The sequence below is a fragment of the Caenorhabditis remanei genome, chromosome II (assembly GCF_010183535.1).
Source record: "Caenorhabditis remanei strain PX506 chromosome II, whole genome shotgun sequence".
Lineage (NCBI taxonomy): Eukaryota > Metazoa > Nematoda > Chromadorea > Rhabditida > Rhabditidae > Caenorhabditis > Caenorhabditis remanei.
Genome location: NC_071329.1, coordinates 14,988,232 through 15,003,823, shown reverse-complemented (window position 1 = coordinate 15,003,823; position 15,592 = coordinate 14,988,232). Strand labels below are relative to the sequence as shown.

The 15,592-nt window shown below is 38.4% G+C and overlaps 4 protein-coding genes across 4 annotated transcripts; 1 reads left to right on the top strand and 3 right to left on the bottom strand.

Moving 5' to 3' along the window:
• Nucleotides 1-316: 316 nt before the first annotated feature.
• Nucleotides 317-1,787, top strand: GCK72_007050 (uncharacterized protein; the record flags this gene model as incomplete). The annotated part of the gene is made up of 7 exons (XM_003110161.2): nt 317-377; nt 422-511; nt 559-747; nt 1,004-1,096; nt 1,149-1,403; nt 1,461-1,580; nt 1,627-1,787. The coding sequence occupies 7 exons, from the start codon at nt 317-319 to the stop codon at nt 1,785-1,787; spliced, it is 969 nt and encodes a 322-aa protein (XP_003110209.2).
• Nucleotides 1,788-2,929: 1,142 nt separating this feature from the next.
• GCK72_007049 (uncharacterized protein) lies at nt 2,930-4,889 on the bottom strand (the record flags this gene model as incomplete). Its single annotated transcript, XM_053725956.1, has 5 exons — nt 2,930-3,162; nt 3,210-3,338; nt 3,384-3,632; nt 3,710-4,732; nt 4,790-4,889. 5 exons carry the CDS (start codon nt 4,887-4,889, stop codon nt 2,930-2,932), a joined length of 1,734 nt encoding a protein of 577 aa, XP_053590150.1.
• A 3,264-nt stretch (nt 4,890-8,153) lies between these two features.
• On the bottom strand, nt 8,154-9,314 carry GCK72_007048 (uncharacterized protein; the record flags this gene model as incomplete). Its single annotated transcript, XM_053725955.1, has 6 exons — nt 8,154-8,287; nt 8,353-8,490; nt 8,541-8,693; nt 8,745-8,885; nt 8,933-9,085; nt 9,245-9,314. 6 exons carry the CDS (start codon nt 9,312-9,314, stop codon nt 8,154-8,156), a joined length of 789 nt encoding a protein of 262 aa, XP_053590149.1.
• Nucleotides 9,315-11,488: 2,174 nt separating this feature from the next.
• On the bottom strand, nt 11,489-12,283 carry GCK72_007047 (uncharacterized protein; the record flags this gene model as incomplete). The annotated part of the gene is made up of 4 exons (XM_053725954.1): nt 11,489-11,619; nt 11,672-11,800; nt 11,846-12,139; nt 12,184-12,283. 4 exons carry the CDS (start codon nt 12,281-12,283, stop codon nt 11,489-11,491), a joined length of 654 nt encoding a protein of 217 aa, XP_053590148.1.
• Nucleotides 12,284-15,592: the final 3,309 nt, after the last annotated feature.

The following is a 15,592-nucleotide window of genomic DNA, read 5'->3' as shown; positions in this document are numbered from 1 at the left end:
AGAAAGGTGAACACAAATTTTCTTTATAAATCCAGAATCCAGAATAAAATAATTTTTCTCGGCCATTTCTACAGTATCCTTGAACATTTTATAGAATGATAGAAAATGATAGTTTTTAGACCTGCAATATACATGTTTTGATGAGAAGAGTTATTTTCTCTCTAGTAGATCACAGGGTTGTCTTTCGTTTTGCACTCTCCCGCGCGATGATCTTTCTCGTCTTTTTCGTCATGCAATATTTCCGATTTCTCACTTTTTCTTTCGCCTTTTCATAATTTAAAGTTTTCAGCTATTATCAAAACATATTTGTTTCAGAATGAATCATCCAAACAACGACTACAATTTCTTCCGGTTCCCGCCAAACACACAACAAGACGGTAAGAGAATTTTCCAAAGACTTTTCCATAGAGTTTTTTTTCAGATTCTCGACTAGCTGCACTTGAGAAAAGAGCCGACAGTCTCACCACCACCTACTATGTTCAAGTGATAAAGATCCACGATTTGACCGAAGGTATGCACCCAAAACGTGTCTCTATACAAAAAAATCCAATTTTCCAGAGAATCACAAACTGAAAACATACATCCATTCTCTACGAGCTCATTGCGAGACAACGCAGTCTCAAAAAACGGAATTGGAGAAAAAGGTGGAAGATTGTGAGTCCAAGTGCACGATTCTTGAATGTGAGGCTCGGGGGAAAGATGACGAGATTCAGAAGCTCAGGGATGAAGTGAAGAAGTTGCAAGAAGGTGAGATTTTGTTGGATTAAATACTTAACACTGTTAAACCTCTAATAGAGGAGCCCTCAGAAGTTTGGAGCACAATATCTCAACTGCCTTGAGAGCTATCAAAAATTTTCCAACTAAAGAAATATTTTATAAGTATTTAGCTATATTTTGTCTGTTGAGAACTTTTTGGTATCTCTTTTGAGAAAAAAGATATACATAAATAGACTTTGCTGAGGGGCACCTCTATTAGAGGTTTTACGGTACCTTATTTATTCAGAGAATGCAGCAGCATGTCTCGATTCTCAATCCAAATCATTTTTCCACGCCGGTGCTCACCCTGGTCATGAGCCCGTACTAATGATGGAAGCTGGCGAGTGTTCACAGCTCTTCAAGTGTCCAAAAAATAATCTAAAAAATTTCAGAACAACTTCAGATCCATCTTCTTTCAACAAGCCCAGACATCCCACCTTTCAACTTCACTCCGTCTCCTCCAAATCTCACTCCACTTGTCATAGAAGACACGATTCAACATTCGGATATCGAATCCTTTGTTCCAGAAGCCATTCGAGAAGAAATCGTTGAACAAGATGAGAATATTGACGATCAAATGAAGGAATTCAGAGATGCGATCAAGTTTTGTCGCGAAAATTTCTATTCAGAGGAGCTTATGGATTATGGTATGTAGCCCTCGATTATCATATTTATTTATTGGAAATTTCAAATTTGTATCTCAGATCTCAGCTCGTACCTGTTCAATCCCGATGGAAAGAAGATGATTCCTCAACTCGTTTTGGATCTCGAAACAGGAACACACTCGGATTTCTACAAAACGGTGAATAAAGATGTGATGAATTGTGAGTCCTCATTTTTGTGACAATTGAATAAAGCTTCTTATTTCAGGCTCTAAATGGGAAGATCTCAGTTCAACGGTACAAAGAAATTGGAGGAACAAGTTGAAAAAGACGAAGGAGATGCAGAAGAAACAGGAGAAGGCTGGGATGATCAAAGTGCAAAAACAACAGCAAATCAAGACACGGACGTTGAGAAGAAGGAAGAATTAGGAGGATTATTAACTTGTTTTTAACTTATTAATTTAACATGTGTATTTGATATTTTAATTATAGTCAGTTGTATTATAATTAATAATAAAGTGAGAGTTTTAGTTTATGACATGTAACTCCGCTCAAAGTTGAAATTTTACCGTTTTGCAGCTGTAAAATAGTTCGGTGGAAATCGGCTAACTTTGAGATCCCGTCACGGCTTTTTGGGTCACTGTAGAAATTTCATTGTAACACGGTTCTACAGATCATACCTAATTCTCTTTTTTTCCAATTTACCACTTTTTGATAGGACCGCCCACTTTTAAGATATGCGCCTTTAATGGTTGGATACTGTAGTCGCGTGTGTCATAGAGGCTAACAGTGAAAGACGCATATCTCAAAAGTGGGTGGAGTTATCAAAAAGTTGTCAACTACAAAGATGTAGAGCTAGATCTAATCTACAAGATTGTATAAAGATTTTTGACAAAATATCAAATATTACATCTTTGAAGCAGAAAAAAGAGGGATCATCTACTCTTTTTTTTTCGCAATAACTCCATCTTGACTTGTTGCACCAATATCTTTCTCCCCGCTAATCCCTTACAGCATCTGCGTGTGTAGAGGTTGGCCTCGTATACGCAAGTTTGTATACTCGCCTCGATGATAACGCTTCGGCCCATCTGAATTCTAGGTGTGCCTCGGCCCCGAACAAAGCATATCTGACTCTTGTTAGTATGGACATGTTCAAGCTGAAAACGTGTTGAAGGGATATTGCTTGGTCCCAGTGAGACTTTTGGAGGGTTTTCATATTGAGTTTATTTTATCATCGAAGGAAGCAAGATAATTGGTAAGCGGGATTTAAAAAAAAACAAGAATAGAAAAACATGTAGAAGAGGGATAGAAATTCAAACCAGAAAAAAGAGAAGGAAAACAGGGTAATTAAAAACGTCACAGGTAGATATGTCAAACAGTAAATCAGAGATGTATAGGCAATATAGAAAGGGAGAAATAGTAAAAAGAGTTTCTTTGGGTAGATGTGTGAACCGATAATGAAAGGAAACTATTAAAGCGAACAGATCGAGAAGAAAGAAAGTGAGATTTGATGTGGAAGAAGGCACAATGAAATTTGAAAAAAACGGAACAATAACTTGAAAGCAGAATAATTACGAATCAAGGTCATCATCTTCCTCCTTGTCCTCTTCGTCCGATTCCTCCTTATCAGCTTCATTTCTCTTGAATCGTCTCTCAACCTTTTTCTTTTTTCCATCCACCGACTTCAGCACAATATACCCGGCCCTCAACTGGGCATAGTGCTCATTGAGGAGGTTCGATGCTCGAACGACCCACTCTTTCTTTTCCGCTCCATTTTCTCTTTTAATGACCTCCCACTCTTTTTCTGAAAGTATGCACCCAGTTTTTCAGCATTGTATTGTTTGAACTCACTGATTTCATCCAATTTGACGTTTTGACTGCGCCTCCAACTTCTATAACAGACAAATGACCCCATGGGGTACTTCACCTGTTGAGGGAGAGTTGCCGCGCTGTTCGGATCGAAGATGGACGAACGGAGTGCTGAAATAAGGAAACTGTGTTTTAGTGACAACAGAATAAACTCACTCATCTTCGGATCCTTATAAACTGCCGACTCTCCAGCATTCTTCATTGCGGCGAGGTACAATCGATAGTACTCCGGAGTACCTGGGAGCAGTGGAGCCGGGATTTGAATTTTCCCAGCTGCCCTCATCCGCTTAGTGCGGTACGTTCGGAGCTCTCTTAGGCACTTATAGTCCGGTGTTGGCTCGATGAGGGGAATGGTGTCAGGAATGCCAGATCCTGACCAGTTCATCGATGGATCCAGAGGGAAGGCTGAAAAGTTTCACTTTTAGGTCTTCAGTTTGAAAAGAGATCCGATTTCAAATGTAGCCACTGGAAACTGAACTTACCTTGGGTTACAACCGGAAGAACCATATGTCCAGTTGCAATGGCTTGAGCAGTCTGGTCTGGTCTGGAGTCAAGAGTCTGGAATGTCTGGAGTGTCTGGAGTAGTCTGGAGTGTGATATAGACCCAGCAGACAAAACGTTGATGTTGCTGGTGGATGGAGCTGGGTGTGGTGAACTGAGAGCGTTAGTAGTTGGGGGTGAAGTCTGCGGAACCGAGGATGTGCGAGATGGAGAAGAACTGCGTGCAACTTTTACTGGCAGTTGATTTGGCGGGGGAGAAGAAAACCGTTTTATTCCCGTGGCTCCAGTGTTCACTGCTGGGCTAGCTCCTGGGCTAGCTTCCGAGGGCATCGTGGTGGCCAACATGTGATGGGGTGAGGCTGTAGAATCTGCTGCTAGCGAAGGGCTCGGTGAAGTTGCAGCTGAAGATGATATTTGAGATCCCACCGGTGATTGAAGACTGGACGATTCCTTTTCTGTTGTTTGAGTATTACTCACAATTAGCCGGTTTAACATGACGGCAGACGTAAATGGAGTGGTTCTTGAGCACTCTGTTGTAGTATCTGGCTGACTTGCTGACTGGCTTCTAATTCTCGGTTCGTCTCTAGAATGCATTGGTGCAGTCATTGTCAAACCAATTTGCGATTCTTGAAATGAAATCTGTGGAGACGACAAAATGGATGAGTTCGAAAGTGTCAAAGAAGAGCTAGTCAAATGTTCTGACACCAATGAAGACGACGACAAAGGTATGAGTGGTGGAACCGGCGACTCCATTGAAGCTTCAGAAACATCTTCCGAAAATGAGCCATAACATGACTCTGGTATCCTCGCGTGTGGACGTCGGACTTCGTACGAACAGAATACTTGCTTTTGCAGGATTGCTAAAGGAGGGTCCGGAGTTGTTGGTGTTTGCACTGTCACTGTCGTTGTAGTGGCTGGCAGTGAGCTTGCAGTTCGAGTGAGAGTTAGTACTGGTCTTCTAGGTACGAGGCAACTCGGCAACGGCGCAGCGAGAGAGACAAGCGCTGAATGTTAAGAAAAAATTGACTTTTAGTTCATGAAAATTCAAATTTCAAACTCACAAGGCACCGAGTTCGATGAGTTCGCCCGTCCTCCAAGTCCCGATCCACTCAACATCTTCAAATAATCTTCCCATGATGGAAACGGCGGTGTTGAATTCATTATTCTGAAAAAATAGGCTACTTTAAGATGATAGCGTCAGTCAAAAAAGATATAAAAGATGTCATTGAGGCCAAAAGCAGAGAGTGCCAAAAAGAAAGAAAACGAAAAATGTATGATGATGAATAAAAGCGAGATACGAATCATGATAAACGTACTTTGTTTCGTATAAAGCAAGAATTCGGAAGGTGAAATGTACAAATACAAGTAGATTTGGAAAATGTAGAAACGTAAGTACACTAGTCTTTTCTATTTCTCTCTCCATCATAAAATTCTTCCTCCTTGATTTTTTCTGTTACAGACCTTGATTTCTTACATATAAACAAAATCTATATTTTCTCATACCTATCCGTTCTATTTGCGTTCTCCCTCTTCATTCACTCTCTCATTCTCAAGGCCATCTGCTCAAAAGTTAAAAAGGAACCCGCCACGATTTCCCGCTCATCGTTTTCATCACCGTAGTAATGAGGATTAGTACTTACAGTAGCCCAGGTACAATCCGGGAAATCTTAAAAGGAACATGCAGATTACAATGCACAGTGGGGTGCCATGAGAATGGTTCTGACGGAGGTTTGAAGAAAAAAGTATAACACAATTCTATTTCGAGGGACCGAGGTTATGAAATTATTATTTTAATTATTATTAATTATTAATCTCATACTTTTTTCTTATGATAATCGTGTCAAGGACAAATGAACATAAGTTTTTCGTAACATTTCGAAACTAAGCAAAAACTGCAAAGTATAAAAAAAGGACGGTTGAGAGGAAATAGAAAAAAGCGAACAGTATACCCTGGTGGTAATAGAAATAAAAAATAGACACATCGAACAACCGGTCGTGAGAAAACATATGCGATTTGCATTCAAAAGGTGGTTGGTGGTGCCAGGATGTGAGGGAGTACAAGCCACCCGTTCACAGTATTTGACATGTTTTTGCCTAGAGAGAGAGCGGACGTTTTCTGTTATGAGACCTCGTGACTGGCCCCTCCACAGGACAACTTTATAAATTTCAAGAAGAGTCATCGGAAGACTTATGTACAAAAGCTGAAGTGTTACCACAAAACTGAAAATAAATCGGTACACTTCATATTGTTGAACAGTACCTTGAAATTATAAAATATATCATTTTTACAGGTACAGTAGCGAGCATAAGTGAGTACCCCTAGGTACTTTCATGTGTAACTCAGCTGAATCATGTCCGTTTTGCCTAAACTTTTTTTTGAAAGGAAGCCAAAATATTCAGCAATACGAATATAGTTTTTTTGAAAAACTTCCATCACTGATTTTTTCGATAATCGATTTTTCCTGATCTTGTTTTGAAAATCCGAAAAAAAACTTTTTATTTTTCTCTTGGAGTTATTGAGTTTTTGATGTCAAAATGATGGAACATGTTCAGATAAACAAAAAATTATGTTGAATTGGCTTCTCAACTCCTGAGCATCGTGCTAGAGCTCCAGAAGTCAAAAGTAATGTCCACGGAAAAATCTTCATAACTCATCAAAAGAGGTTTCAAATTAGCCAAAACATGCACCAAAAGACGTGTCTTGAGTTTTTCTACAAACCAACATCAAAAAATTACAGATTTAAAAAAAATAATTTTTCTAGTTTTTTCACAAAAAATTTTTTAAATTCCTATTTTTCTCAATTTCTGGTATTTTGTGACTTCAACACGAACAAGGAACACATAAATGTGTTTTATTATGTGTGAGAAAGCATCTTGCATGCAGTATTTGAAAGTTATGTTTGTTTTTCATCCAGAAAATACCAGAAATTGAGAAAAAATAGGAATTAAAAAAAATTGTTAGTGAAAAAACTAGAAAAATTATTTTTTCTTAATTTGTAATTTTTTAATGTTGGTTTGTAGAAAAACTCAAGACACGTCTTTTGGTGCATGTTTCGGCTAATTTGAAGCCTTTTTTGAGGAGTTATGAAGATTTTTTCGAATGCATTACTTTTGACTTCTGGAGCTCTAGCACGATGCTCAGGAGTTAAGAAGTCAATTCAACATAATTTTTTGTTTATTTGAACATGTTCCATCATTTTGACATCAAAAACTCAATAACTCCAAGAGAAAAATAAAAAGTTTTTTTTCGGATTTTCAAATCAAGATCAGGAAAAATCGATTATCGAAAAAATCAGTGATGGAAGTTTTTAAAAAAACATATATTCGTATTGCTGAATATTTTGGCTTCCTTTCAAAAAAAAGTTTAGGCAAAACGGACATGATTCAGCTGAGTTACACATGAAAGTACCAAGGGGTACTCACTTATGCTCGCTACTGTAGAAATCTGATATCGATTACAAGTCAGTAGACACAATTCTCGTATTAAAACCGATAATTAATAAACCGTTCCCTGCTTCATTCTCATCCTTAATCTTATGTTACCTTGCACCTGTTGAGCAAATGGAACTCGCAGAACGCTGTTTTACAAGCAGCTTAGCGAATAGGGAGAAGATCAGTAGCTTCGAAAGGGGAAGTCACAACGAAGGGGTTGAATGCGAAATGTAGAAAATGTTCAAATTCCAATTTTAAAACAGAAGTGTTGTGTGACTAGGGAAGATCGCCAAGTGACCATGGAGTTATCGGACGTGACCTATATCATTACAAAGCTGAGAAAATCCTGATTCCAAAAATATATTCAGTTTTTGCCACCGAGGCCTGGTATTCGAGAGAAATGAGGTCAAAGTTTGGACCGACAACGTGTGTGAAAAATATCTGACTTGTCAGCGGCCCAAACGTTGACCTAATTTTTCTCGAGGGCAAAAACTGAACATATATTCGAAATCAGCGTTTTCTCAGCCTTCCAATGATATAGGTCACGTTCCATAACTCCAAGGTCACACGGTGACCTTCTCTAGTGAGTCATTGAAAGATTTGCATAAAACTGAGTGAATCTAATGTCGCAAGTACTCAGGATATGTTTTCTAATTTTTTTTGAATTTATAGGTTTATTTGTAACTGTTAAGATACATATGAATCAATTTAAAGAACAAAACATTCAGAAGAAAAATTCAGAAGATTCAGAAGAAAATTTGGGTCAACAATGCGCACAATGAAAAGAAAAACACAGACACGAGCGAATACAAGTATGAAGAAGAAAAAAAGAAGAATGAGGAGGGTGGCATAAAACACATAGTGGGGAAGGCAAGAGAAAAAGTGATTTGCAAAAAAGATGGGAAATGGAAATGGCGGCAGCAGAATTTCTGTATTGATACGGAGAAGATTGTGTTATCAGAGGGCTCCACTCAATCACCTTTCAGTCCATCCCTATTTCAGAGAATCGGCGCGGATGAATCCTTTCCGCAGTTGAACGACAAACTCATCATGGAGTTGAATCTCTCGTCCGATCCATTCCCAGTAGACGGTTCCCTTCTCTTTCTTGATATCTTCCCATTCCTTGTCTAAAACACAATTATTTTGTCAGTACGGGAAAGAAACTTATTGTGAGTAGGGAAAATAAACTCACCTAATGTTTTTCTTTCAAATCCAATTGCAGTTGATCTTCTCCAGAACCAGTACAGAGTTTTCGCATTTATCATCATCATGCCAACTTTCTGAGGGATAGAATTCGTGACCCGTGGATTGAAGAGGTTTGCCCGGTTGCCTGAAACTTTTGGGTATGCATTTGTGTTGAAAAAATTTAAATAAACTCACAGAAGAACGGATCTAAATAGACCACGCTAGTACTAAAATGTTGCTTAGCTTCCTCAAATCTTTCCTTGAACTCAGAAGTTCCCTCCGTAAGTGGAGGGAACTGTTTTACTTCATTCTTCTCGCGTGCTCGGACTTTCCTGTTTCGGCGACTTTCTGGATTTGAAGAATGTATTCAGAAGAGGTACTTTGAACTGGATCACAGACTGAAATGACAAAAAAGAATATTATTTGATTCCTCATTTGAATTACATGGAATTTCACCGGTTTCCGGGTCAGCAATGTCTAAAGTTGGGCTTGTGGATATTGTCTGCTCATTCAATGAACTAGTCGAAGCCACATTCGGCGCTGTAAAAGTAAAAATCAGCAATCCCGAGAACCTTAACAAAACCAACCTTGTTCTGAACCTTGTATTGCTTGCACCAAGTCGTTTATTGCTGATGCAATAGCCGAAGAGTCTTCAGTTACCGAAAAATTATTTGGAAACATAGCAGACAAGGGACGATTGTCTGGCGGCTTGCAAACAAATACGAATTGGTTCTGACCTTCTGTAAGAATCGGAAATTTATATGTACATACGCTTGTTCTAATAAAATCTCACCTTGGTCTTCAAAAGATTCCACTTCTCCAGATGGATGTCATGCAAGAAGTTGGTGCAGTTCTCCTGAAATTTTTTTGTTTGAAAGTGAATTTTAGTGTGAACTTACTCTGGTTGTGGTTGATCAAAGCTTGACGTAGAGTTTGGTAGAGTGGGAAGAGATTGATGGAATTCGGCATACTTGTCTTTAATGAAATTTTAAGCTTAATGGAATCAATCGTACCAATTGTAAGGGTGAGAGAATAATTGGCACACAAAAGTGTGAATAGTTAGTAATCAAAAACAAAGTAACCAAGCAATGAAGGGGTCAGTCGGCTAACCCTAAAACTATCAAGTTACAATGAGGGTGTCAGCCGATGTATATAAGTCAAAAGAGGTGTGAAAGAGAAAAAGAATAACTAGTTGGTCGTTAAGGAAGTTTGAGAGAAGGATTTGGACTTTTGTAGTTTTAAGCCGTTGTTAATAATTACTTTGTCAGAAATAATATTCAGGTATGAATCTGACGAAAAAATTGCGAAGAAGTTGGAAAACGACCTGCGTTATTTGTCAGTTCTAAATAACTTGTACCCCAATGTTTAATAATAGCTTGGTTCGATATTCAAATGACAATTATATGTAGTTAGAGAATTTTCCTGACATTTTCAGGACTCTGATGTGATAGACGGAGTCGGTTGAGCAGTTGGAGAAGAATTTGGACGACGCTTTCGATAGTCGAAATTCGGAAATTACAGCGGGGTATCTTGATGTTTCTTCATTATCTTTTTCATCGATGACATTGGATGACTGAAATTATTCGCGTTAACAGTGCCGTCCCACAACTTGATAAATTTATTCTCAAATCTGAAAATTAGCTCACACGTTCAATCAAATTCTTTTTTCAACTTGTCCGTTCTCTGCATCACACATTGTTTCATTCCCCCTTCTCTTTTTTCCTCCTAGATGTAAAAATAGTCCGAAAATTCTTTTGAGGCGCTTCTCTTGCAAGTATATAAGGGAAGCTCAATGCCTGTGCCCAGTACGACGTTCCATTATTCCGGATCCAGTACGACACTCCATTGAATCCTACGGTGAGGGACCGCTCTGCGTCTCGGGGCGTTCCGGGCAGCTTGAATAAATGAAGAAGTACTCAATTTCTTGGCGTTACTGATAAGAAAAGACAGTTTTCCAGACAATTTTATTACACCAAGAAGTGTGTTGACAATTCATTGTTGTTATAGAAAAGAAATAGAGAGGGAAAGCTTGGAAGAACCTCTAAGAGGATACACAGGTGGTTCGCGATGGATGCTATATGGGGCATATTCAAAATGGAAGCATATAACCTCCCATGTGCTCGCATAAAACGATGTGCTTCGCGCGCGGAAGTGATATGCTTCGAGGCGTGATGCTTGTGGCACGGATCCTGCGTGCTTCCATATAGCTCGCATATAGGATCCATGTTTTCACCGTAAACCTGAAACTTGCAACGACACTCCGCCATTACACCATGGCGTGTTGTTTATCGTAATTGAAACTGCATTTTTTTTCAAAGACATTTTTATAATTTTCTCCGTTTTCGAAGGTTTTCATGCACTTTTTGTCAAATTTTGCTGAAAACAAATTACGACTAAATAAAAATTAATTTTTAATTAATGTCCGAAAAGTATAATTTTAATTTTCAAGCTGAATCGCGATTTTTTAGGGAAAGCTCAATGAAATGAAATGATAAAGTTATCTTATTCCATGAAAGTAAGGGCGTCTTTATTTTTCTTACTTCGGATTGGCTATAATAATTATTTTTAGATGGAAAAAGGTAAGACGGTAAGTTTTTGTCAAGACGAAGTGAGAGAAGTAAGAAGCTCATCACTGTGTTATACGGTTTTCGGAAAACATTCATTTCGTTGATTAGGTGATTTAAACTTTTTTGATTCATTTCTGTTTTTTTGGTAAGAAATGGAATGAAAGAAAAGGAACGGGAAAATAAGTTATAGCTTTCTCTAAAACTATTTGTGTTTTTGTTACTGAAAGTATGGTCGTAATTTGTTTTCAATGAAAACTGAAAACGGAGAAAATGAATATGTTATAAAGAATAGAGCTGAACAGACTCGGAATGGAATAGCAAAGTAACAACACATTATAATGGGTGGAATTAGTGGGCGAGGGCATCGTACGAGGTGACGGTAGACATGATAAACGGCAAAAATAACATGGATCGCGCGTGGGTCATATATGCTTCCCGCTGCAGAACATGCTTCCATATACCAGGCATATAACTAGCACATAAGTTTCCTATGACTCCCATATTCGACACCGCGCGAACGCACAATGCTTCCGTCGCGAACCACCTGTGTACATGAAAGGAAAAAATTACATAAACTCATTTGCTAACAATGATGTATCCCAGCTTCACTTGGTCATCTTGCTCGACTTGGAGCATTTTGTAGCGCAGTGTCCATTCTGCGTGAAGAATTCCATGTTGATCCCTTTTCCCCTTTCTCCATTTATGAACTAAAATAGGCATAATAAAGAACTGTATTTTCACTTTCCCAAAAATACCAACCCGCATCATGACAATCTCCTTTTCCTGCCGTGACATACCAGTCAACAAATAGGGAGGGAGGGTTCCGTGGCTTTGAGACGTGTTGAGGGATTTCGGGCTTCAGTTGGTTGAAAAGACACCCGAAGTCTTCTGAAATTGAAACATCATTAACGGTTATCCGAAATCTGAACTTACTAATTTTTTGGTCTAGGTAGACCGGACGGGTGTTGCAGTACTCCATTGCTTCCAGAAGAAATGAATAGTTGACAGGTGGCGTCGGCAATGATGGAAGCGCAGCGGCGACCGGTAGGTTCAGGGGAACAATTGGAAGAGACGCAGGGATTGGTGAGTTCACAGGAACTCCAGGAAGTGATGTCGTTGAACTTTGAGGTAGACCAACTGAACTGGGAAAGTTGAAGATCAGTGGGTTGACCGCTCCAAAAGATGCAGCATTCGATTGAGACGAAGGAGCAGAATCAGCTTTTTTGGCTGTAAAATAATAATAATAAGAATTTCTGCAAATTGAAACATACCACTTTCATTTTCTTCCAGCAGCTTTTCGGTGTATTGAACAAATTGCTCTGCAGTCATTATCCAGGGAAGTGTGCTCATTCTGGAAAGCAGGTACTCCATTGCGTTTAAACAAGAAAGTACTAGCAGCAAATACGTTTCAAATACTAGAATTTGTAGTCTCCTAACCAGACATATACTAATTTTCTAATTACAAAAGACGGATAAGAGTTCAAAATAGAATGTGTAGACATGTTATTGACTAGTGTCACGTAGTCATAATTATCAATGAACATTTTGGAAATCCCAGATGGATAATGATTTCTGACAAAAGAAAGCTATTTTTAGTGAATCATTCTTCCTTACTTTCTGACCTATTTTGTACTTTATTTAGTTTTCATGATATTTCTTATGTATGGTTACTAATTAATGTCTAATGTTTGACATTGCATTCATCTTGCTCTGAACATTAGAGCTGAATTTATTTCCCATACCAAAAATCGACTAATGTGAAAAATGATGAGATTGGCCAAGACTTACGAAAACGTGAGCGCCAGGACAGTATACGGTCTCAAAACATTTGAAACAACATGAAACAACAACAACATACAAAGGTCACACCTGTCAGTAGTGTACAAGATAAAACTAAACAAAAAAATTAATTCGCTCATATCTTGGAGAAGGTCTGCAATTACTTGATATTTCGGATTTATTTTTGATTCCAGCGATGTTAAAAATAGTGGTAAACAACTGACGGTTTTGAAAGGTTAACCTTCGAATTCTTTAGAAGGGTTAATAGTTCAAGAACTGATAAAACGTTCAAACCAAGACAAATCTAAACGTATGATGATCACGTTCACTGTGAGCCGGAGGAACAAAGGAATGCGATTTTCCATTTGAATTTCCACTTACGATCAATTGCACATCGTTTTGAAATGATTTGAATCAGAATGGAAAGTTCAAACTAATATGAATTAATGCCTTTTTTAAAGATTAGTGCAGTCTACTCATTGTTCTTTCCATCTCGTTCCCTCGTTCACTCCGAACTCTTCGTTTTTTGTTCATAGCGTAAGGGGTTTTGTCTCTGGGAGCCTCCTTATGGATATTCATATTTTTATTGTTATATGTTATCTTATGCTCATGGTATACCTATAATTGCCTACGTAGCACAGGCAGTGCCGAAAGACATATCACGTATTTAATGACGATCGTACCAAAAGGATAAAATGAACTAGGCAGCTGGGTGGACTCGATTGAATAGTAAGAAAATGGATTGTAATTAATTACCTTTAGGAATTGACACACTTATTTTGAAGGTCTTAATCAAAGTTTTAACGCTGATAACTTCAAAATTGTACATATCTCTTCTTTTTATCTTGGCGTTCATTTTGAAATTTCATTCTACCGTAGGCTCCATTCTGTTCCAATTGTAATTGTATCGTCAATCCTGGTTACTCGACTCGTTTAGGAGTTATGGGACGTGACCTATATCATTGGAAAGCTGAGAAAACGCTGATTCCAAATATACTGAATATACATTTTGAATCAGAGTTTTCTCTGCTATCCTATAAAATATGTCACGTCCTATAACTCGGAACTGACTCCATGACTTTCCCTCGTCAATGTTTCTACTTTTTTTCAAGATGCATTGTATAAAATCTGTTCCGTCTCTGAAAATTGGTGGACTTCACAAACCCATAATGAAATTTGCTGGAAAATGAAACACCCTGAACACAGACTATCATATTTCATATAAACATTCAACTCATTTAATTTCAATTTGATCTTCTTTTTATATAAATTGTCTGTTACGTGTCTGCTCTTTCTTTTTTTACTCTCCAATTTATTCTCTTTCTCTTTCCCATATCAACTTGCTCATAGCTCCCCTCTCTCTCTCTATCTCTCTCTATCTCCATTCGAATCCCAGCCACCTCTAATATGTCATCATTTCGTTTTCGACCCCTTTCCACAGCGTGGTCGGTGTGTGTGTGTTTCTCGTCGCGAGAGGGCAAAAGAAGAGATAACGAAAAACGAGGAGTGTGTACAAAGACGAATAGCGTAAAGGGGAGGTGCTGAAAAGAGAAAAAGAGGCGGAAAAGAAAAAGAAAAAAAAATGGAGGGCTACGGTAGGTGTCTCGACGCCCCTCGACGCGGAGAGAACAAAATGAAATGTAGTGCAACACTTGCTGGAAATGAATGGGAATGGAAATTGGTGGTTGATAAGAAAAAAGTGGACAATGTGGGGACAGCGAGGACATGGGTAATTGCAAAGGTCCCTGAACATCTTCTCTCTCAATATCTAATGCGGGGGGGGGCTGTCGCGCCTTTGACGCACAACAACCTGAATCCGCTCGGAATGAGAATGATCTGAAAAATTTAAGATTTTTCAGGGCGTGAGAGTTACATATAATGAGAATTGCTCAAAATTGTCTGTTTTCTGCCAAACTTACTAGGGAAGGCCTCCGGTGACCGTGAACCTCGTTGTTCTCGATTACCAGACCTCGAAGACAAAAACTGAATATAAATTTGGAATCAGCGTTTTCTTAGCTTTCCACTGATATAGGTCCCATATCTCCACAGTTTTGCCCTCGCTACATTCGCTTTTTTCTGTCGTTGTGTCGTTTGTGTTTCAATTCGCAGATGAGTGACAAATTGCGAATGTGCATTGCTTTGAGTTCTCTATCTCACCTGAAACTTATCCGATTGACTTCTAATTTTGAGAGTGGCTAGCTCTTAAGTTGTTGAATCCAATGGTATAGACTTTGTTAAGAAAAATTTCAGAACTTGTCTCAAAAATTGGGTTTTCTCGTTTGGGTTTAGAATCATGGCCTAGTATTCGAAAAAACCGAGGTCAAAGTTCGGAAAAATAACAAATTATTACTTTTCTGAAAACCCTCATTCTAAATTTTCCCGAACTTTGACCTTGTTTTTCTCGACTACCATACCTTGAGGGTAAAAATTGAACATATATTTGGAATCAGTGTGTTCTCAGCTTTCCAATGATATAGGTCACGTCCTATAACTCCATGGTCACTCGGAGGCGTCCCAATAAAAACACTGTAAACTTTATCGACATACTATTTGTTTCCAAGGGCCCATAAAAAAGAAACCAATCTGAACTTCTGCATATACATAATATAGAATGCTATGTACCTCCCATAATAATTGCACACCTTTGCACCTCTGTTTCAATCCTAGACGTGCTTGAGCATCAGTTGAAACTGCCAATTATCTTTCGTTCCAAATTTTCCTTTTCTTTCGGATTTATGTTGTGATATGTATGTCTCTTCGTGCATAAGTACATATGTATATTTCAAATCTATTTTGTACCTTTTCCTGTCTAGTTGTTACTTTGATAACGCGCAGACTTACTTATTACGCTCGAAGGCTTAGGTTTTGCATTCGTTTGTTTTGAAACAACATTTTGCAACA